Genomic DNA, 24,249 nt, shown 5'->3' on the forward strand with positions numbered 1-24,249 from the left:
AAGCTGAAGACTTGTTGAGAATTAAGCATCTGTGCTGTCTGTGGGAGTTTATCAGATATGTTACATTGCTTATCATGTCATATTAATACTGTGGACTTAATTCCTATATGGATGTGTGTGTGTGAGTGAGTAAGAGAGAGATGCATTCATCATAAATATATGAACTGTTTAGAATTCCATATAAATGATAAACACAAAAAACACATAAACACATAAAATTCCATATAAACACATCAATTCAGAACAGTTGTTCCCAAATAATGTTTGACTTGTATGAAAATGGTTCTCATATTTATTCCATAAATGGAAAAAATGACTTGTATCAAAGTAAACAATTAAAACATTTAAAACAATCACTTAAAATAAATCAAACACCCATAAACAGACAGACAGGCATACACACACACAAACCCTCCAAAGAGCCAGATTCTCTAGAGACCATGTCTCTTTCAGCTACAGCTTCTCAAAATGGACTCAAGAGGACTTTGCCATCAAACACAGTGTCATCTTATTAATATGGTTGTACTTATCTTTCTCCTGAAGCCATATTTATCTCAGACCAGTAAAGAAGGTTAATGACTAAAACGTCTTGTGAACATGGACCTGTTTTGCCCAGAGATGACATACTGCTGATGCAACACACACAAGCTTACAATACAGCAATAATCCTATAGGAGTACATTCTTTTAAATCCCGTTTGGCATATAACTGAGTTTTAGAAATAAAGAATTATCCATACGCATTATAAAGAGGTAAAATACAAAAAGACATTATGTAAAAAGGAAGATAATGATCTAATGAACTAGCTTGCTGTGGAGGTCAATAGCTTTGTCTGGTTCAACACAAAGGACTCTTTTACACTGTAGGTAAGGAGTACTCTAAAGGCAGGTAGCATTTGTAAAATTATTCTATGAAATTAAACTTCTTTAAGCTTCTATATCTATACAAAGAAGAATATGATTTTAAAAAAACAGGAAATTGGCTGATCTCTTTCCCCAGTATATCTTATGCCAGCAGGCAAAATCTCACAGAGAGGGAATGAGTTAGTCTTCATGCCAGAGACTTCCAGCATGAGTCAGTGCCTGAATGTCTTCCAGAAATGGCATCTTTTCAGTTTTCAGTACAACATATGCCAGTAAGGTTTAATAACTGACAGTAAAAGAAAAGGAGGCAAAAAATAATTTTTTCCATTTCATAGTTGATCATACCTGCGAGTTCCTAAAAAAGTAGTTTTTATTTTTTTGTGGTCTGGACAAAAAGGAAGTTAAAGTCAAATCAAATTGCTCTTTAAGGTTAATGATGAGTTCCATACACATTTTAAAACTGAGTTTAACAGTTAAGTTTACCACTAAGACTGAAAAACTACATTATATTTCAAGATGCTTTTTAAGATATGATAGGACATTAGGGCTTATAAGATGGCATTCTCTATCAATAATCTAGAGCTCCATCTACTAGCATTTCCAGCATGATAGGAAGAAATGACACTGAAAATGAATTTTGGATGGCTCATTAAGGTACAAATATAGCAATAAGAAACTTCTTTTTTTTAAACTGATAATAGGAATTTTAAGAAAACATTTTCTAGTTGACGAGGGTTTTGAAGTGTTTCAGGTCTGGTCTGGCATTTCAAGCTGAGCTCTTCTTCTTTGGCTCAAACAGAGGCTGCTTTAACCAGTGGTCAATGTCTTCACAGTACAAGTTACATTTTTATCAGCACTTTTAACATGATTATGTTACTGTCCTTATCATCATCGTGATCTTCTTAATGGTATTTTCTACTTCGACGTGATCGTCCTTGATGGGTGCTTAGTAAGGTGAGGTGGTCGGTGATGGACTACAGTGCCTACATCTGGGTATCAGCCACTGGTGTTTGGGTGGTGGAGTGGCCATTGGTTGGGGGTGATTCTGGAGACTCGCCATTGCTTTTGGGCTTGTCCAAGGGCTCTTGAGAGGGGAGGGGGGCAACAGACAGCAGAGTGCTCCCCTGGTTCTGCTCATCCACCTGGAATGAATCCTCAGCCTGTAGGGGCAGAAGAAACATTGGTTCATAATGAGGAAACACTAATTATTATTAAAAATTGCACACATGATGGCAAGGTAAAATAATAATGAACATTAAAGTACTGATGAGTGGAGATCAGATTCAAAATCATTGGTACTTCAAACAACATAATTATGGTGGCATGAAACCAAACTTTTGGGAGATTTTTTTTTTTTTGCCTGAAACCATTTGCTGAACAAACCTCATTTATACGCTTGTCAGCATTATCATTAATATTTCTAAGTCAGCATTTTTTTATTCTATAGAAAAGTCTTTGCGAATTTAGTGTCATTTGACCAAATATATTTGGCAATGTTCTTATCACAAAAATCCAGTCAAGATAGGAAAGAAGTATGAAGTTATGGTCACTGTGTAGATATATTATCAATAGCAATGACACTGTGGGTGTCACGTTGTGGGGGGGGGCCCTGCCGGTCGCCCCCGTTTACAGCGGCAGATGTCCTGTTTTTGGTCACGTGATGTTCGTCCCTCAGGTGGGCGGGACCCGTGATCCATCTCACCTGAGGGTCGTTTGTTCGTCTATATGTCTTGTCTTTGTACCAGTTGACTGCTGGTTATTATTTCCTTAATCTGGATCTATGTCACGGGTATTTGGTTTGCGCACTTTCTATCAAACCATCCTCTTTCCCTGAGACTTGGCGTGATCGCTTCCTTTTTAGTTGCTCACACTGCCTGTCACAGTGGGAGTAACAGTGTCTCTCATATTAAACATGCAATATTCTATTCTGCTAGATCAGGCTTTAACTCTCCTGTTTTAATTGTGCGGAATCGGATTCAATTTGTCTAAAAATCATAAAGTGAGGGATAAACAAAGGAAAACACCTCCACAAAAAACTTAAATTCATAATTAAATCCATCTCAATCCATCTCCAAATCATGGTGTAACTGTTATGTAAAGAGTTTCTTTATCCATTTCAGACATCTACCTCAAAATTAACACTCATTAAACTTACACAGCTCACAGTGTACTGAGCAACCACCCAGAGGGACACACCCACCCACCCAGAGGGACGCACCCACCCACCCAGAGGGACGCACCCAACCACCCAGAGGGACACCAGGTCCATGGGTACACCCCACTAGTGTTGAGCATTGCTCGCCCATACCGCACTACGGAGGACATCACGAGATGTGTCCAGTTGTTACTGCAGCATGTTTGCTTGTCTTTGTGCTTTTAGCCAGATGTGGAGAATAAAGACCCTTCATACCTGCGCCCCCTCCCCGCCCACATCAGCTGACTTCATCGTTTAACCCACAGTAAAGCGTGATACTCTATGGCATATCCTATCTTGTGAGCAAATCCACGAAATCAGCAGTGGCAGCTGTGTAAAGCCCCAGAGCTTTAGTGCGTGACACTGAGTCTGACCAGGCGCATTCCTTTGGCCTGTCTGCGATGGGTTGTCAGGAGGTATCCAGCAATGAGCAAGACAGCCAGGAGCAGACCGGTGAGGAGGACCGAGACCAGGACAGCCCGAGAGTGCTTCACAAAGATGAGCTCTGCTTCCTCGATGTCAACCTACACACACACACACACACACACACACACACACACACACACACACACACACACACACACACACACACACACACACACACACACACACAGGCACAGGCACAGGCAAATCTGACAAGGCTCCAATACTTGTAATTTAAAAAAATAAGCACACTGCTTCATGCTAGCTGAGATAGTATTGCATATTCATAAGCCCTCATCCTGAAGATGATTATTAGAAGATTAATGTATGTGGTGGGACTACATATTGGGATTAGTTGTCTCTCCAAAAGAACATGCTGAACCTGGGAAAGATGTTTTTGGCTCTAGATGGTGGTGCTACATTTTCTGCATAGACAGAACTGTTAGGGCTGTTTTGTCCTCATAGGTAGTGCAGCTATGCCTCAGTGTGCCTCTCCTCATGCTCATAGATTATATATTACCTTATCCTTGATGTTGTCATTGTTGAACTTATCCCTCATTCCTTTGGCATCAGCTGTGAAATGAGCAAAAAACTAATTATTTGTTGAATTATTCTCACAATGTAGACATTGTAACTTCTTTGCCACTGAAACTTCAAATGTAATCTGAAATCAAATACTATGAAATACAAAATATTAATGAGTTAAGGAAAAAATACTTCATATGGTATAAATCTACGTAAGGAGCACTCAAACCTTGGATGCATGGCCCAGATATGATCATCTCATCAGTGTTTGCTTGCTGGTAGATCTCAAGCTCATGACAAAGATGTTCTTGAACACTTTGAATCTTTACTCTGTTTTCCTCCTGTTTGAGAAGGAGACACATAGTCCTAAAATGAGCCCCATGGCTCTGTTCATAGTGGAAATACACATGAAGTGTAAACAAACACAAAATACACATTTATGCTGTAAAGCCATTTAAAGACCCTACAAAGATTCTCATTTTTCTGTATGAATGTAGTGTAATGTGAAGCTTATACATCACCATGGCCTCTCATAGAGAATTACCTTCCTAAATCCCAAATAACACATTAACCCCCTAATAACACATAGCCTTTATCATAGGTACAATTTATTTACAACAAAAGGTTTTTTAAGTATTCCATCAATATAACTCCATCAGTTTCTGTAGTTAGGCTACAACCTGGCTGCGATTTTGCTGGGCTATAACAGTCAGCACCTTAACAAATTTAATGTCTGTAATCCAATCAGTGCAGCACTCGAGTGCTGATGTCACGGTGTCACATGTTCGGTGGTATGTGGTACATACTTCTCTGCAAGCTCACTCAAGAATGCTTCTCAAAACCAAAAACAGACACCCGGACATGCAGCAGTGCACTGGGGTTAGATGTGTCACTTGTTTTTTAGGCGTGTCATTGTTTGTTATATATTTTTAACTTCTTCACTGCTTCTTTGTTAAAAACTCTCCCTGTCCCATATTTCAAATTTTTACATAATCATATTTCATGCTTTCATTTTATGATGTACTCCTTGAAAACCCATCGCCAGTAATACTTTTATGTACATGTGAAATTGGCTCTATGTAATAAGTCGGGATGTCTAATGAGACAAATAGCCAATGGGAACTGTCTAGATTCCCAAGCACCAGGTGCTTCAAAGATAGTGATGATCCCTCACAGTGGGGTGAATGATGGCCCCTGTAGTTAAGGCCAAAGTTAAGGCCAAGGTAGGGCTTTTTGGGCACGTCTCCACTCTGCATCACGTCTCCACCAGATCTGCTCTGCTGGCACTGGCTGTTGGCTGTCTAAATGGTTATCAGAGAACAACATGGGACTTGTTAAAAACTGAGTTCTTTTATGAAAGCAGGCCTAGTCTTTTTTGCTGGGCCGAGAGCCATCCATCGTGCCAGGGTGCCGCTCTCATTCCTTGTAACTTGGCTCGTGGTCTTTCTGTAGGTATCTGAAGCCAAGGCCAGGCAGCAAGTGAAGTGGCTAAACTCACCATCTGCTAGACGTCTTGCAATGTCACGCGGGTTTCGGCCTACTGAGAGTGTGTCTGATTCTTGTTTCTTGAAACATCAGAAAGTTCTAACAACCTAATTTGAATAAGCTTTTCATCCATTTGCATTGCCATCAGCTTTGATCTAGATCTAGATAATTCATTGTAAATAATAATAAATAAAAAATAAGTGATTACTAAATACTTCTACTGAACCATAAAGCTATAAACAGCCTTGCACCACAACATCTGAGCAAACCTAATGCAAGGATACCTGCTTTTGTCACATGGTGAAAGCTCTTTCAGATGCACAAAGGAAACACACCTGTGCTTTCTCTATTAGGTTAAGATGTTGTAGGTAAACTTTCTGCAATCTCTGTTTGGACTATGATCACCACAATAAACCTCTGTTAATCATTCTATCACACCACTCTTCAGTGGCTTGTTCTCAAACTGTACATGAGCTCATGACATGGTGCCACGCTCCCACAGTGCTGACCTAACCGTAGTGTGCCATCCTGCACTGGTTCACTGGTCTAGCTCTGGCTTTGTGGACCAGATGTGTTTGATTCCTTTGTAGCTGTTTCCGTATTCAAAGTCAGGGGTCAGTCAGAGTCAGAGAGATGGTGCAGTCTCATGCAGCTCCTTTGCACTGTTATGCTAGCTATGTTCTAAGGTAATGCAAGGGAAGGCAAGGCATGTTTATGGCACGCTACGGAGGCCCCCTGCCGACTGGTCAGCAGCAGCAGTATTTCATGTTGTCCTGTTATTGTGACATTGCGTTCATCCCCCAGGTGGGCGTGGCCCATTAGGGAACCTGACACCTGAGGGTTGTTTGTCTATCTATATGTCTTGTGTTTGTACCAGTCAATTGATTTAAAAAAAAATATTTTCTATTTTCTGTATATATATATATATATATATATATATATATATATATATATATATATATATATATATATATATATATATATATATATATATATAAGAAATATATATATATATATATATATATATATAAGAAATAAATATATATATATATATAAGAAATAAATATATATATATATATAAGAAATAAAAGCCAGAATGCCAGAGTAATACTGTCCCTGACAGCTAAAAAAAGAACTGAATAAGACTGGATGTTTTTAGTTTAATGTCAGTCTAATGTCAGAGCACTTCTCTAGCTCCATGACAGTAGCATTTAAGAGCAGCTAAACATGGCTTTGTTGTGCTTAGTCTTAATTAACATAATTCACTGACGAGTGGTGATCTGAGAGTCCTGCTGGGATTATATTGCTGGAGACGTGAAACTGTTTGGTGGTTTATAAACAAGTACCTTGAAGTGAATTCTTTAACATCCTGGGAGCCAGTATGAGAAATTAAGAATTGGGACGATATGTTCCATTTCTTTGCAGACAAAACACAAGCAGCTGTCTTTCAAAAGACACTTACACTAATTAATCCTGCTATAAACAAATGCATGGATGAGTTTCTTATGTTCATGATTGGAAGAACATTGTATGACCAGTTAATTACTGGAGTGACAGGTAGCTGATTTAATAATTACTTTGACATGACTGGTAAAATCAAGATTGTTGGAACCTATGTTATAAACCAGTTCATTTGACTTGAGGATTTTAGAGTAAAGGACACCATACCTATTCTTCTTCGTTCCCTCAAAATATCTCTACTGTATTCCACTTTGCTTTAATTTAGCTTTAATCAAATTATATAAATTTAGCCTTAGGATTAGGATTCTTTTCACATAAATGCATAATACAGTTCATAACACATATAAAACAAATGTTAGGGCCCACATCCTGAGAAAATATAAAAGTAAACGTCTGTGAGAGGGAGAGGGAGGGAGAGAAGACACACAAGATAATACAGTGTAATTGATGTGTTCTGTTCTCAACCTCTGGTTTCTCCTGCAAATGTTTTTAAAGGAGCACTTTATAAACACGCTCTCCTGCTCTTACAGAGCCCTGCATTGCTACTGTTGCCTTTGGTTTGCTCACTGACAACGGCTACGGTCTTTGACTTTGACACTCCGTTCCAAATCACAGAGATGGTTACGAATAAATGGACGCTATCACCATACCTGTCAAGTTTTGTATTTAAAAATACGGGACATTTCCCATACATGACGTCATTGCCTAATTTGCATAATCGGTTATTTGCATATAGCTGCAATCGAGGCTGTAGGAGAGACGAAAACATCTTTGGAGTGGCAAAAAGTGAAGAACAAACACCTCAATTATGTTTTGAACTACAAATGAATAATAAAATAAAATTTTTTTAGTGGTATTTCTAGCTACAAATGGGGACATCTCCTGGCCATATTTCTGTGCCTTTAGCCCGCGTTTGTGCTTGGCAGATTGTTCGTGCTGACGGACATCGTTCCTTCCCTCACGAGAGACACTAAAATCATAGCTAGAAATCTTACAGAATGAGTAGCTATGCCACTTCATGCTCCTCTTTAGGAAAGTAAATTCCCTGTTCCATTCGTCAAGGTACTTACACGTACGCTTAGCTTTTTTTGGCAGGACTGCCTTCTCTCGTTAAATCCATCTCTGATTGTTCTTCCAGGTTTGCTCCCACTGTCGACACTAAGCCCGCGAGTTTTCAATTTTTATTTTTTTTAAAGCATTCATGTTCCGCGCAAAACATATTCTGTCACTAGCCTCGCGAGAACTGCTACCTGCAGTAGTCTGGGTGGGTAGCAGATCTCGCGAGGCTAGTGACAGAATTCTGTTTGGAGCGGCACATGAATGCTTTAAAAAAATAAAAATTGAAAACTGAAAATACGGGACAACTACGGGAAAATAAAAATACGGGATGACGCCGGGACAGAGCGGTAAAATACGGGACTGTCCCGGCCAAAACGGGACACTTGACAGGTATGGCTATCACATTTCCCCATGTTGTAAAACCATTAATGCCAGTGGGCCACTCGCATTCGAATTAAAACCACCCAAACCAATGCAGAGATGTTATTCTCACTGTACACGTCTCACTGGAATGGCCGACCAGGTCTGAAGCTGGGTGTGAGTGTTCCTTACACAGCTAGAGGAGGTCTTCAGCTTCAGCCTCAGTGCCTGTTTGCCTCGCACCGTGGCCTCGTCCACGCACCTCACGCCGCCCTGCGGACAAACCAGCAGAGTTGTTACGACTGACTTTCAGGTTGAGGTGCAGTGTTGCCCCGTTTTGTGCACCAGGGATACTGAAGTCCTAGCATCACTCTAAACTAGCCAGACCAAGCTTCGAACACATAAAGAACCTCCTATTAGTGGTGATTCGCAAGCGGTGTCTCTATAAATTGAATTAAAACCGGTAAGTGTGTACTTTATGTATCACAAGAAGGTTGGTGAGCCCTCTGATGTTTACTGCTGTGGCAGTGTGTTTGGTTCCTCACCAAATGGCTGGCTTCTGCAGCAGGCTTGTCTGTGATTGTGGGAAATGGGGTCTGGGTATTCTGTTCAGCCGTTGTGTGGGATGTGCTGGTTTGGGGGCTGCTGTGATGCCCACCCTGAGGAACCCCTGTGGTCTTTACAGGGGTTTCCTCAGTCAGACTGGGAAAGATGTAGACCTGTTCTTCAGACCTGTTTGTTCCTGAAAGGTAAGAGTTGATTGTATCTTTAGAATGTTTGCAATTGACACTCTTTCTTCTGATCTGAGACCAGATGTGATTTATTAAGCAATAGTTCATTTAGAGATGTGAACTGGAGAGCCTTGAGAATGTTCCTAACAATTCATATATGAATGATGTTATGTATAATACGTTTTAATTTTAATGTTTGGTCACTAGATCCTGACTCACCTTGGGTCTTCTGTTGTGGAGTCACGGCCACGTCATCTCCACGAACATGTGCAACAGTGTAGGCATGTGCTGCACTTATTTTATTGGATTCGGGTGGAGTTGCATCCTCTTGAGAAGTCACCACTGATGGTAAAAGATTGAGTACATACTGTAAAATGGATTTAAACTTTTAATATTATGGATAAAATGGATACAAAATTCACTTTCGAAACTGCCTTTCTGATCTTAATGGTGTTAGTGAAAGAACTACGTGTCAAAGATGAGGAAATGAACAAACAAAAACCAAAACAAGCAACCAAAATGCCCACTGTTAATGATCGATGGTCAGAGTGCATTTCCATCCAGAACACATTGTCTTTTTACACTCGGCTCTACTTCACGATAAGTTCATGGCACCAGGTTTCACAAAGCTTGCATGTAGTCTACAATTAATTCTAATTTTGTACAGACAAACAGACATTTTGTTTTGCTTCGCTCTTTCCAGTATGTGGAGTAAAACATTCCTTGTAATGACACGTGAAGGTCAGAGTTGGGAGGCGGGGTGAACAAATCCTCACAGCAGACATCAACATCATGGCCACTCCCAATGGAGTTATGGAAAAACTATTTCCGATATCTGTTTACGTTGATGATATTCAATCTTTTTATTAGGAGTTTTTGTTATTGAGAAGAAAATGTGCCTTTGTCCCTGTAAGACAAAGCTAAACTGAGGCAGTGTTCCCTTTGTTACTTTTTTAAATCATTAAGATGAAGGTCTACATTATTCGCCTAACACAGGGTCTGTACCACATGAGTGATCAAACTTATGACTCATGTCCTCCTGATGATCATTGCCCTGTATCGTTTCAGGGTGTGCAAACCATAAAAGCTGGAAAAACAATATATTAATTCATTTGAAAAGCTTTACAAAAGCTAGTGTAATCCAGTGTAATACTTCAATTAATACTTCTTGGAATGCTATAAAAGAAAAGACGTCAAGTTAATTCAATGACTACTGAAGATCTAGCTAAAACAACAGATTTATACATGTTGTATATGTATAAATATATGTATAGATCACCAATATAACAGCCTACTCTCATGCCAGGAAACTATTTGCATCACAAAAATAAAAGCAGAATTTCACAAGCCATTCATATTCCTCTGAAAAATATAAATAAAGAGAGGAGACCGTTTTCTACACATGCTGCATGCCGGACCACTCCAGTTCCTGTGAGCTCACTATTCAGGCATTTGTACACACGTACGCATGCACACACGCACACACACACACACACACACACACACACACACACACACACACACACACACACACACACACACACACACACACACACACACACACACACACACACAGGCAGCAGTTCTCAGCTGCTGACCGATATAAGCTTGTTTATTGCCTCGTTCTTGTCCACTAATTGACTAAAGCTGGAACTAATGTGTGTATATGTGCACATGCAATGCAAGCGCACACAGCCGGGATACCCAAGGTGTGGCTGAACCGGGATCACTGCTCTCCTACGGCTGTGGAGTCTCTGGGGAGTATGGAGTATGGAGTATGTTTTTCCCGCTCCTTTAAAAAGCCAGTCAATGTGTTCTCATGCAGCGGTTCTCTCTCTTCCTGGCCCTTCTTGCCCGTGCGCCTCACACGTGCAAATGAACCTCAACTCCCAGCTGCCAGCAGTATCCAGGATGTGCTATTACCATCGCAGCCCGCGCGTGGCTTGATGCTGGCTCACACATCCAAGCTCTCCTCCCACGGTGCAGTCCCCACGGAGCAGAGCTCCACGTTATTACAGACCAGGCGGACACAACCAGCCTGCACAACCTTTCACCGAAAGCCTGCACGCTATCAACCCGTCCGCTCGACGGTCCCACACCTATCTCAGCCGGCATGACCCGTTCTTTTCTGCATGCTTGTTTCCATCCGGATGGTATGCTTACGGGTTTGATAGGGCTGTAGGTGATTAATGGGTGAACTTGCAGGCACCTACTGCTGAGCGATAGTCCTGGGAAGTTTTATGCTGGTGGAATAGGGCTGTGTGGCCCTTTATGGGTGGGGAGGGACAGACACACTTTTCCTCTACCAGCACTCACTGCTCCCATCATATTCCCCAAGATTATCTATCACGCGCGTGTTCAGACTCAAAGACGAGCAAGGGTTTTACCTGTACCTACAGCTGACCTAGTGCAAGCTTTATCATATGTCCTCGCATTAACTAAGATGGGAAATTTGTTTCTCTGTATGGGAATGAAATTCTATTCTATACATGATTTGTGGTATATTTTCAGAAGATCTAATGGAGCCAACTTTACCCTGTAAGGTTTTTTTTTATTATTTCTCCATAGATCTGTTTTGTTCAGAGTGTGTGTGTGTGTGTGGCTGGTTTTGTCTGGGCTATATCCACATAGGAATGTTCTAGAAATAGGTATGGCTAGTGCTGGGTCAGCTGTGCCTGTTCACTGAACAAAAGTCCAGGGATACCCCTGACCCCACACACCACTATTAGAAACGCATGCACGTCTGCACAAACACACACACACGCATGCACACACGCACGCACACACACACACACACACACACACACACACACACACACACACACACACACACACACACACACACACGCACATGCACACACACACACACAATACCTACTACCACTCCCCCTTAAGGCCTGGATCTCTACATGCTTATTCATCTTTGATTTACTTCCCTTCTTTCAATGTCTGATATTTCTGAAGGGTCCTTTGCTTCTCAAGTTGCCCAGATGGCCATACAATCTTTCATCTACTCTGCTTTCTCTTTTTCTCTTTCTCTTTCTCTGGTCACTCTTTCTCCCCTCACCAGTATTCAGTGACGAAAGAATCAAAAGCAACCGGCAGTCATGGGAAGACAAAGGGAACGTGGAAAAGAGTAAAAACAGGAAGTGAAGACAGCACTGATGGAGAGATCAGTGAAACAACGTCATTTTCAACAACGTCAACAACGTCATCAGGTCAAACAACGTCATCAGGTCTTTGTGTGTTTTTTTTTTAGTGGGTAAGAAATAAGTCACTATATTTTCTTACTTTTACTCATTGTTTTCTTTCATGCTCACACATCCCTTAAAAGAAACATACCTTTACTTATTAATTCATTGTTCAAATAAAAAAAATGAATCAGACGTTTAATCTTTACACACAATCTTCCTGGTAAACAGACGTCAATATTGACACGACAGAAAATCAACCATGGCAATGCTAAGTGATCCACGCCGTATCTATGAGTGGAGCTGTGCACATGCTCAGCTCTGTGGTTCACAAGCCCCGCCCACCCCTTTAAAAGCAAACTCCACACAGCCACACTGCCCCTCAGCCCATCCCCCCACAAACGCTACAGTCATTCCCCCCTTCCTTGATTCCTTTACTTCTCTGTTTCTCCAGCATCCTTAACCAGGTTAAGATTAAATCGACACAATCATTCCTCCCCTTTGTTCAGCTCTACCAAATTCCCTGGAGAACGAACTCCCAGCCATATTTTGGTATCCCAGCCAAGGAACGCCATAGGAATGGGTGGATTCCCTTTTGGCCCTGAGCTGGAGAGAATGCAGAGAGAAGGAAAAGAGAAGATGAGAGGGAGTACGGAAGAGCCAGACCACTAACGGCAGGGACGTTGGGCCAAGTTGGAATGACGCCTTCACAGCTCCTACGGCACCCAAGAGCCTTTCACATCTCACCTCCAGTGTGAGAATAACTGCTCAGAAGGGCTTTCCAGTGGAATGTTGGTTCGTACTCATTTCTGCTGCCATGGTATGCTGAAATTGAAACCATGCACTCCAAAGTTAGACTTGGAAAAAAAAAACCCAGTTTCCGTCAACTGCCTATTGGGTTACACACGCTCTCAAGACAGAAGCACTTTGATCATGGCAGAAGTGGATGACGAGCAGCAAAGGTATATGAAGGTATATGAAGGGATAGATGTACATTCAGTACTGGGTTCTCCTCATATCATTCATCAGGCTGAAGACAGAAGAGAAAAGATAAGGGGTAAAATGAGTCAGGATATCAGACACACCACTGTCTGTATGAAGGGCTTAGTTGGGTATAGTCAGGTATCATGAGTTGAATGAGATGTGGATAAAATCACCATATAACAAAAACCAAGACATCTGACACAGTTACTACAAAAACGTATTAAAATTAATACATTTTCACTGATCTCAGTCAGTCTTAAAAATTGAGGAAGAAAGCACTTAATCCTGGCAATAGTACTAAGTAAGATTTAACTTTCAAATATAAAAAAAATATTTGAATGTTGGGTAGGGAAATTTGCTCAAGAAAAAAATGTTTTCAAAATCTACATGTTTAAAATATCTAATCTGGAAAAACTGTTTCTGTATAACAGAGCCACTGGAAAAAGCTAAATATGAATGAATTAATAATTCAGGCTTTCCACAAAGAGCTTCATTTACAAGTGCCATCGGAATACCAAATGTTTTAATGGGTTCCAAATCATGTGTATTGTGTGAACAGATTTTCTTGTGTCCGTTTGGTCATTGACTTTTGACCTGCTTCAATGTTAAATGGAGGCTGCCATAAAGCAGGGGAGGAGAATGTAAGTCTCAGCCTGAGTTATGTGTCTTTGATGTAGCACTGTATATACAAGGGACGACCCTCATAATCCCCTAGATGATCTGTGCTTCCTTGAGAACTTCAGGGTGCGAGAACGTGTAGGGAAGGCAATGTTGTATGTTAAAAAGCTGTATGTTGCAAGAGACCAGTATGGGAAACACGTGCTGTAGACCACATTATTTGATATAAAGCACACTAAGACGTGGTCCTGGTTCATCTACTCAGTCCTGTTGAGTTCTGCTCTGGTCTGTGTCATGTGGGTGTACAGTGTGAACACCTTAAAGACCAGTGCAATTTGAGACAGAAAAGTCAAACTAACGGGGGGGGTGGAATGTGACCTCTGGCCATCTTCTCCCGCCATGCCTGCCGTGACCTCTGACCTGGGTTCTCTGCACGGTGTGTTTCAGTAAATGCATGCATGCATTGTTTGCACCCCAGCAGAGGGGGCAGTGAACAGACAGGGGACTGCCTAGATCTTATGTTTCTAATCAAGCTCTTGCTGAACAACTCAAATCTTTCACTCTCTGCCAAACCACCATTATCAGGAGAATGTGTTTCCCCCCCCTTGGGCTAAAATAACAGCGTAATGGGAGTTCAGCCAAAACTGTTCAGTCTGTGATCCTCTGTTGTGGCCGGAAATGGACGTATAGTTTACCATAAGTGTGCTGCGTAAAACAACCAATGATGTAGTGTGGTTAGAACTATTTGAGAACGGTCATGATGCAGCTTTTGTTGAATGTCATGATATAAAATGAATGAGTTACCTGTTTAGCCAACACTTTCATAGATTCTTCAAAAGTATCAACGGTAGAAAAAGGTCTAAACCACTGATTGAACTAGTAGGGTTAGTCCAGACATTGGGGATTACACTCCATGTATACATGCAATAGGATCCTGAAACTTGTCTATGATGTCATGTCTCCTCCACAGTGTGTGTGTGTGTGTGTGTGTGTGTGTGTGTGTGTGTGTGAGAGAGAAGGATGGGGAGAGAGAGCGAGAGAGAGAGAGAGAGAGAGAGAGAGAGAGAGAGAGAGAGAGAGAGAGAGAGAGAGAGAGAGAGAGAGAGAGAGAGAGAGAAAGATGGGGGAGAGAGGGGTGTGGCTGCTTTGTTCATGCATATTTTTCCTTGTGACTTACACCAGCTGGCAGCACCGAGACTTGGTCCAGCCATTTAAACAGGCAGAACAGAGTGCCAAGTTTATCTGTGCCAAAACTGCTTGCGGTGGGCAACAGAGCAAAGGTTCTCAATGCAGCTCTAAATGAGGCTGAACCAGGCTGAATATGTATTCTGTCCTATCTTCCAATATATCTTATCCATGCGATAAAGGACTGTAGCATGTTGTTCTGGGCTCAGAAGGCCCCTTTTGTATAAATGGCAAGTGGAGTGAGCTAGATGAAAACAAATCTATGGTCTGTGGTGCCAAGGTCACCCTGGAAACCTCTGCTTAAGGGGACCAATTAGCCTTGTGAGCACATGCTGCTTGACACTCTGAAAGAAACGTGTTGGAAAGGACAGATAGGGAATCTCAAAGATTCTAACACTCCTACCCTCTTATTTATGGTTTTCTCCAAGTACTGTAGCCATCACCGAACAAGTTCTAGCTTTGTGCCCTGGAATGGTGCTGAGAACACTGAAAGCTCAGAGTCCCAATGGCACAGGGGTTAACGTTCTGGCTGAGGTACTGATTACCCTCTATCACATTACATAAGGTAGCAATGTCTACTTTTTGACTAGTAACAAACATTCTTCAGATCATTAAAAAATAGTCAAAGAGTAAGAAAAGTTTTCAGTCATATAGATTCTGCAGTGTATTTTCATTTTCACAATGCGGAACTTTTGAGCCAATCTTTTAAACGTGACTGCATTGAATGCAGATGCAATGCTCCCACCACATGTTCTATAACTACTACTTAAGCATATAAAACATACTTCTATATATACGTGTGTGTGTGTGGGTGTGTAAGCACACACATGTACAACAAGACTTTATGAGACCAAAAAACAATCCTGCAGTCTTCATAGGAAACCACTGCCTGAGATTACTGAGCACTCGATTGCCTAGAGCTTTCTAGAGTGGAATAATGGGCTCTATAACGCGTGTAACGGTTTTGAAAGAGAGAGGAAAAAAACTTTTGAATGCAGCCTCAGTGCACCTCTGTGACCCCACCCCCTTCTCTCCCAGCACAGTCCGGCTCCGGACCGCAACTCCGTCCGGACACTATCCAGAGTAAATGAAAGGCTCTCACCTCGCAAAGCGACGGCACAGATCACCCCGGCCAGAGCCAGCGAGGCGCGGTGGTTTCTCGTTTTCCATATTAACACTTCCATTCTGAGCGCGTGCGTGCTGAAGCCCGCCTAACGTTGCAGTGTGCTCGCACGTAAGTGGGTGTGTGTGTGTGTTGAGATCCCTCTGAGTGGCACTGGGAGAGAAAAAAAAGCAGTGCTTGTGCCCTGGCTACACCCCCCCTGCACCACCCCTTCTTCTACAGCACTCTACACCTCCTTCCTCACTGGTTACTTCGCCCCCCTCCCCACTCAGCTCAAATCCCGAATCAGGGAGTGGTGTGTGTTTCTTTGTGTGTGCTGCTGGTTGTGCAAAGTTCTAAGAGTTGCAGGGTAAAACACGTCACATGTTTATCCTCAACTTTTGGTGATGTTAAGAGTGCTGCTATTTATATGTTTGTTCTGAATATGAGAGTGTTACAAATCCCTGATCAGGAAGCCTTTAAAGATTCACAACTAACACCCCCCCCATGACTATTTAAAGTATTAATGAAAAAGTCAACATTGCTCTTAAAGTTTTACGTCAGCATGAATATGTATAGTACTACACTAAATGTACTCTAAAATAACCTTAATATTATGCATGCAATTATGCAAATAACTTTAAAACTGCATCTACTAATGCACTTTCTTTTTCACAACAGTGCAGTGTATTTTTGTTTGGATGAATTGAGGCCGAGTGAAAAACCTCTGTTTAGTGGACCTGATTCTGTGTTTGGTAACCGTAATACATTTACTCTAAATAAGAAATGCCAGGAAGATTTCAACAGTACATGGCATATGGTAAACAGGTTAGAAACATATTCAAATGGATTTTTGGAACAGCATAATTTATCCTCAGATTTCTCCAACCTTCATCTTAAAACAGTCAGATGCATCTGATAGATGTCTACTCAGAAAGAGCAGATTAAAGCCCTTTAATAGACTGCCTAGACTTATTTAAAGCTGAGAAAGGATGAGTTTGCCTCTTGCATTCTACTGAATAACAATGTCCTCCATGCAGCAGCTCAGCAGCTGGGCCCTGGTGTGAAGGGTCTGTTGTCCCAGCAGTGTCAGGCGACGCTCTCTGTTATGCTAATGTAGTTTAGCACACCGAACCGTGCAGCAACTGGAAGCCAGAGTAGCTATTAACTCTTCGACTGGAGAGCAAAACCTAACCAGGGCTCTCAACCTAGTGTAAACCATACGTTTCACCTCTGGACTTGGTAAAAGAGACTCACATTCATCTATCATCCTCTGCTGATGGGGGTAAGGTTCCTCTACATCCATGTTTTTGACTAAGACAAAAATTTCTGTTTGTTGGTAGTTCTGCATCTATCATGAAGAACTGCTGGATGGTGATCTATCTCCCAGATAAAGTAAGACAGAAAATAAAAAGATTAGCAAAAAAGTTAGCAACAATAATGTTGGTTTAATTTAGTGAAGTTAAAACTAATGTGACTGTTCTTTCTTTATGAAAGCTCTTCCTTTAGTATTCCAGTTCAGTATATTTAATGTGTTTTTCAATGTTTCAATTCAATGTATCCTCCCAAGCAAGCCAATGAGTACAGTATATACGCGCAGGGGGGTATGTGCTGTCTCCTGATGCTCCATGTGTAGATAGCAGCTTTGGCAGAAGGCCTAATGGAAAATATCATTAAGGGTAGTGGGTAAATTACTAGACTCCCAACATGTCTTGGATGTGGTTTATGAGGTTCATTATTGCCCTCGTGGAGAACCTACTTTTTACGTAATTGATGTAAAATTGCAATTTCTATACAACCAGGAGCAAATAAATTGGTTCAACACACACTGTATAATGATAGCTGAAATGCAAAGGACAGCTTCTCAAATGCACAGAGAAACATGAGAATAATGAGTAATGCCTTTATGAATTCTATGTTCAAAGGCTACCATTTTAAACTTTCAAAACCAGAAGTGTATATTTTATTTGGAAACACTTTATAGTTTCCTGGTAATAATGTTGATAAGAGTGAAATGAGATTGGACAGAAAGCCATTATTTATCAATATAAATAAAATATGGTGCCAGTAGAATAATAAAATAGATACATTTGTTATCCTTTACAGTGAAAAACTGTGCAGTAGCAACTGTGCAGTAGACAAATACATTTCCTAAAGTCAATTTATAGGAAAATAAATGTTTGCATAATTCTGCAACTCAACTATACTTTTCAGATCAAACAAACAGGATTAATAGATTTTGTGATGCATACCATCACAACCTATATACAGTGTCTCCAACCTCCTGCAGATTTTGCAAATTTAACAAGTTGCAAATAATAGAATAGAATAGAATAGAAACAGCCTTTATTGTCCCACAGGTGGGAAATTTAGGTGTAACTGTTACGGTGGGTCAGCCCAGACGCCACCAGAGGGCGCGTGCACACACACCTCCCTCCACACACACACAGTAACAGCAGCCGCAGGTGATAAAAAAGACAGATTATAAAAAACAGCACAATACAACAACAATAATAGTAATATACTGTACAGGGCTGTATCAGTTTTGGGTTCACCTGGAAATGTACAGGGTGTGCCAGTATATTGAACCCTAAAACAGGACAGGCTATTTACAAAATAATATATTATTTACAAAGTTAGATAGCAAGTTAGTTAGAACCTTCAAACTTTGAACAAGAGCAGCATTTATTAACATATGCCTAAATATTACAAACCAAAAATATAAGTTGCTCAGTTAAATAATACATTTTAAACATAAACAGGGTTTTTTTTTATTTAAACAAATAAAAAAGGGTTAATTTGTCAGGGGACAGCTCCAGACCCCTCCTTTTGGGCGTGTTTTTATGTCGTCTGCGTCTGGTTATGTCCATGTTTGTAGTTCCGTGGGTGTGGGTCGTTTGTGCATTCATCAGTCTCACGTGTGCCTCGTCTCGTGATCACAGGGGATTGTGTAGTTCATCTATTTAATGTGCGTTCGCGCAATGTCCCGTGCTTGTCTTAGTCTGAAGCTTGTGCTGGGTAAATGTTATATGTGCTGAGTGCTTGCGCTGGACTTGATCGTTGTGTGTGAATAAACGTCGTTGTGAAAACGTTACAGAGCTCGTCGTGTCTGCCTCCTCTCACCGTAACACAATTATTATTCAACCCCTAGGTTTAAATATTTTGTGGATAAACCCTTGTTTGCAATTACAGCTATTACAGTCATCATTTTTTCTAAAACCTGATCAGGCCAGCACAGGTCACTGGAGTAATCTTGGCCCACTCTTCCATGAAGATCTTCTCCAAGTCATCTAGGTTCTTTGGGTATCTCATGTGGACTTTGAACTTGAGCTCCTTCCACAAGTTTTCAATTGGGTTAAGGTCAGGAGACTGACTAGGCCACTGCAACGCCTCGATCTTTTGCCTCTCAAACCAGGCCTTGGTTTTCTTGGCCATGTGCTTGGGGTCATTGTCCTGTTGGAAGATGAAATGACGGACCCATCTTAAGATACTTGATGGAGGAGCAGAGGTTCTTGGCCAGAATCTTCAGGTAGGGTGTGCTATCCATCTTCCCATGGATGTGAACCAGATGGCCAGGCCCCTTGGCTGAGAAGCAGCCCCACAGCATGATGCTCCCACCACCATGCTTGACTGTAGGGATGTTATTCTTAGGGTCGTATGCAGTGCCATCCTGTCTCCAAATGTCCTGGGTGTGGTTGGCACCAAAGACCTCGATCTTGGTCTCATCAGACCAGAGAACCTTGAACCAGTCTGCCTCAGAGTCCTCCAAGTGATCATGAACAAACTGTAAACGAGCCTTGACATGAAAGTAGAGGTACCTTACGGGCTCATCTGGAACGGAGACCATTGCAGTGGAGAATGTTAGTTTTGGTATTGATTTAAACCAATGTCCCCACGGCCATGAGATCTTCCTGGATCTCCCTCCTTCTTGTCTTTGGGTCAGCCTTGACCATTCGGACAAGCCTGGCCTCGGCACAGGAGGGAGCTTTGAAAGGCTGTCCAGGCCGTGGATGGTTAACAGTAGTTCTATAAGCCTTCCACTTACGGATGATGCTCCCAATGGTGGAGACAGATATGCCCAACTCCTTGCAAAGGGTTTTGTACCCCTTGCCAGGGGTACAACTTGTGACCCTCCACGATTTTGTCTCTGATGGCCTTGGAATGCTCCTTAGTCTTTCCCATGTTGACCACGTATGAGTGCTGTTCACAAGTTTGTCGAGGGGCTTTTATAGCCAGAAAATGCAGGAAAAAAATTATAATTAATCCAAGCAGGTGAAGCTCATTGTTCTTTATGCCTCAATTACTTCTTAATACTTGAAGGAACCAAACAGAATTCTGGCGGTTTGAGGGGTTGAATAATAATTGACCATGAGATTAAACTTTTCACAATAAAAAAATATAAACAAAGAAATAACATTATTTTTTGCTGCAGTGCATTTCATAAGTCCAGGCTGATCTGCAGTCATAAGGGGTCAAAAGGTCAAGTTAACTCCAAATGTGTAAACATGCTAAATCTGCAGGGGGTTGAAATCTACTTGGAGGCACTGTACAATCATTACAATTACATACATCATACAATATATATTTTCATTCTTTTTTTAACCTTAGTACAGAATAAAATAAATCTCTTTTTATATTTCATTGGGTTTCAACTGAGAACTACTCTGAATCATTGAATCAGCAAACACTGCTCTCATGTTACGGTCTTTCAGTAATTAATATTCATCATTAGACCAGAAATGAAACAAGCACAAATGGATTTTTAGACAAAAGGATTTAACTTTAGAAAGAATTTTAATTTCTACTCAAGAAGATCTGGATCAATGTAACAATATTATTTTCGGTGGAAGTTTTGATGGGAACTTATATTCTATGCACTAAACAGCAAAGCATGAGTGGTTTTTATCTGCTTCTAGAAATCTCTGATGACTTTTGTAAAACATCCACAAGAGGGCTCTTGATATAAGACATATATGTATTACAGCAGCATAAATATTTCTGGGGTGATGTAAGTATAATGTATAATGTAATATAGTGAACCTTCAGCTACATGGATTGATGTCTTTACACAGCAGAAGGAATTATTTAGATAGTTGTAGAGTCTACCACTTATTTGGCACAAATGTTGCATGTTGGAGTTCAAATAAAATCATCTGAGGTAGAGGTATCTAAGACATCCATGCTGAAAATAAAAAAGTATTAAAATAAACTTTAGGCTCATGTTTAATAGAAACATCCCTTTGAAAGTTCAAGGAAATATCAAACTGATCTTTAACTTGAAATAATCTTAACCCCAGCCTGAAGAGCACATACTGTGTGGAGCATTGCTTTTAATGTGATGCAAGTGAAAAACAGAAGGCTCTGTGCTTAATGAAACTGAACACCTGGGCCACGGCGTTTTCACACTGACACGCAGTAACGCACACAAGTGGGTCTCAAGTCTATTTTTCATGTCGCGAAAGCAGAGCAAAACTGCTGGTCTGCACTTCCCCCCGAACCCATGCAGCAGCCCCGGCCCATTTACCCTGCTGATCACTGTGAACCTTCAAGTTGATTTTTTTTGCATAATCATGTCATCATGAAATGAGAAGAAAAGGTGTGTGTATTTTTTTTTCCTGTACTGGAGGCTCAGATCTTCAGGCTCTAGAGTAGGTTCTTCTGCCAAATGGTTGCACATAGTGGGATTACAGAGCTCCTTCAAAGTGTTGGCCTTTGTAATCCCACGGGTTTTTGTGCTAGGCTGCACTTACACTAACTCAACACCACAGATAAGGACTGAATGTTTTGTGACAACTGCATTGCCTACTTTCCTACTTTACTTTGCCTACTGGGGTGTGACCATAAACCTAACCATGGGCACGTAACAAAAGACCAAACACAAACCAAAGCTACATCACAGCCACCACTGTCTAACAGAGGTTACTGGCAGGCGGGATAGTGTCACACTTACAATTTAGTTTAACTTACATCTCTGACTCTTTATTATTGCATTATTGTTGTATATAAAGCTGATAAACACAACAAGGCATTCAAAAGTGTGGAAAATGGGGTAGCAATCTTGTTGATTTCACATTTTACAGTGTAGACTGTGTGTTTTCCTTCAACTTGTAGGGTTGAGAGCAGTTTAGGTTAAGGACAAAGTGGTTGCAACACAGTGCCAAAGAAAGTGAACTGAGGTCTGATTTGATTGAATGGTTGAGTGGAATTTAAAAGTCACTATAGACATCTCATGCGGACCTTTAGTGATCAGAACGGGTCCAATAGCACAGTCCAGACAGGAACAAGAGCGGGTTTAGTGGCATTCACACTAGAGTAAACACTTTATAATGAGTTAACACTGGCAAGGCTGAAATTTCAGGATCTCCAGGATATCACCTCTCCTTCTTGCCAGAAATTACAGAGCAATTATCCATCTTTTATTATTCAAATGCATCAATCATCAACATCAAAGCATTGGCGCATTGAGTGCTCATATTTCTTCGTGCTAAAGAGTAAACAATGTGTTAGCGGTGCGTACAGTGCAATAGTAAATTTATTGAATCTTGCTAAAGAGTGAATCACACTTGCTGCAGAATTCCTTTTGATGTTCATTATATTTGTTTTAATGAAACATACTTGCACATTGTGTTAGAATTTGCGTATTTACAGTAATAATTTTCGATTTACAGTAATAACTCTGTTAATAGAACCTCTGTTGTAATAATTTTTCACACACACCACCCAGTGATGGATAGGTATAAAGTCAGTGTGACAGGGCGGGGATAAGGTAGGGACCTGCTCCCTGCAGTCCTGGAGCTGTAACACAAACACACAGATAGGTTAGCTCCCCCCCATTGGGCGGGGCCCTGGACCGACTGGGCCATCAATGAGATGACAACCACGCCCTAGTCGGTCACAGGGCCATCGCACCCTAGCGGGCCTCTGACCGCTGAGTCCCCCATGGTGTGTGGATGGAGAGCAACAGCTCCCCACTCGTCTGTGGTGCCTGAGTGTGCAGGGTGCCTCCCTAGGGGTCACCCCAGGTTCCTGGGTGAAAGATACTAGCCGACATCCATCTACACAGCTCTAAATGACTAGTTCAGAATAATGCTTAACGACTTAAGATTATAGAAGGGTACGAAAATCTACAGTACAAAAAAACATTCTTTCCCAACTCAGAGGCACCACGGAGGCAAAGATGAACATCTGCACAGCTACACAGCAAGCGGGTGCGTGGTTTCATCAGAAGTGCTTGTGTTTTGCTATCTAGTGCTATAGCCGAGTGTACGCTGGAGTATGTGGGCACAGGAGGGGTTTAAAACCTCCGCTAGCCTGTCGTGCGTCACGTGGTCTGACTGTGAGCAAAACATGTTCCCGGCACGCTCATCCCCTGTGTGTCTTCACACAGTTCAACATGGCAGCGCCATTAAAGGTTCAGCAGAATGAAAACATGATGAAACGCTCTTACTGTGCTCCTACCCCGATGCAGCAAGTCTGCTTAGGGGATTGCTCATTTCGGCCAGGAGCTACAAGACTAATGTCAATTGCCATTTCACCCAAAATCTTACATACAACTTCTTACGTGTCCAAATCTTCACTCATATCTGACCACAACCAAGTAACGTAACTGTCACGGTACAGCTCCCGACCCCACTCCTTTGGGCGTGTGTTTATGTCGTCTGCGTCTGTGTATCTTCGTGAGTGTGGTGGTGTCCTAGTGTGATTATCAGTCTCACCTGTGGCTCGACTCTCATCATCACTTGAGGTTTATGTGGTTCGTCTATTTAATGTGCGTTCGCGCAGTGTCCCGTGCTCGTCTTTGTCTGAGTGTCACACGTGAGTGTGTTTATGTTATATGTGCGCTGTCTTCGCTATTAGTTCACTCAATAAAGTGACGTTTAAGTGTGCGAGCTGGATTTCGTGCCTCGTCCTTCCACCCTCACACCGCGTTACAGTAACAGGGTTGCCAACATGGTTTAGGATGAATAGGAACCACTCTCGAACTGAATAGTGTGACTTCATGTAGGCAGCCAACAAATGGGTTTATTTTAAAATGACATAGCTTAATAGGGCTTGTGTGAAGGATTTG

The 24,249-nt window shown here is 41.4% G+C and overlaps 2 protein-coding genes across 3 annotated transcripts in view; one reads left to right on the forward strand and one right to left on the reverse strand.

The window, feature by feature from the left end:
• Positions 1–204: 204 nt before the first annotated feature.
• LOC143521415 (uncharacterized) lies at positions 205–16,395 on the reverse strand. The gene is made up of 8 exons (XM_077014255.1): positions 16,182–16,395; positions 9,321–9,443; positions 8,916–9,112; positions 8,563–8,643; positions 4,235–4,346; positions 4,001–4,053; positions 3,432–3,581; positions 205–2,023 (listed from the first exon to the last, which is right to left on the reverse strand). Exons 1-8 carry the CDS (start codon positions 16,261–16,263, stop codon positions 1,847–1,849), a joined length of 975 nt encoding a protein of 324 aa, XP_076870370.1. The 5' UTR covers positions 16,264–16,395; the 3' UTR covers positions 205–1,846.
• Positions 16,396–17,333: 938 nt separating this feature from the next.
• Positions 17,334–24,249, forward strand: part of grm4 (glutamate receptor, metabotropic 4) — a 132,640-nt gene continuing 125,724 nt past the window's right edge. Inside the window, exon 1 of one of the 2 annotated variants that reach the window (XM_077014246.1) lies at positions 17,334–17,466. The gene's annotated coding sequence lies outside the window, so the exon portion shown is untranslated. The remainder of the gene's footprint in view (positions 17,467–24,249) is intronic. The other variant, XM_077014245.1, reaches the window with a different exon arrangement.

Source organism: Brachyhypopomus gauderio, chromosome 8 (genome assembly GCF_052324685.1).
Source record: "Brachyhypopomus gauderio isolate BG-103 chromosome 8, BGAUD_0.2, whole genome shotgun sequence".
Lineage (NCBI taxonomy): Eukaryota > Metazoa > Chordata > Actinopteri > Gymnotiformes > Hypopomidae > Brachyhypopomus > Brachyhypopomus gauderio.

What these genes read in the sequence shown, in the direction of transcription:
- LOC143521415 (XM_077014255.1), bottom strand. Translation starts at nt 16,263, where the DNA reads ATGGAAGTGTTAATATGGAAAACGAGAAACCACCGCGCCTCGCTGGCT. An exon ending in CTGCAGAAGCCAGCCATTTG is followed by an intron (nt 8,644 to 8,915) that starts GTGAGGAACCAA and finishes GTTTGTCCGCAG; the next exon opens with GGCGGCGTGAGGTGCGTGGA. An exon ending in ATGACAACATCAAGGATAAG is followed by an intron (nt 3,582 to 4,000) that starts GTAATATATAAT and finishes GTGTGTGTGTAG; the next exon opens with GTTGACATCGAGGAAGCAGA.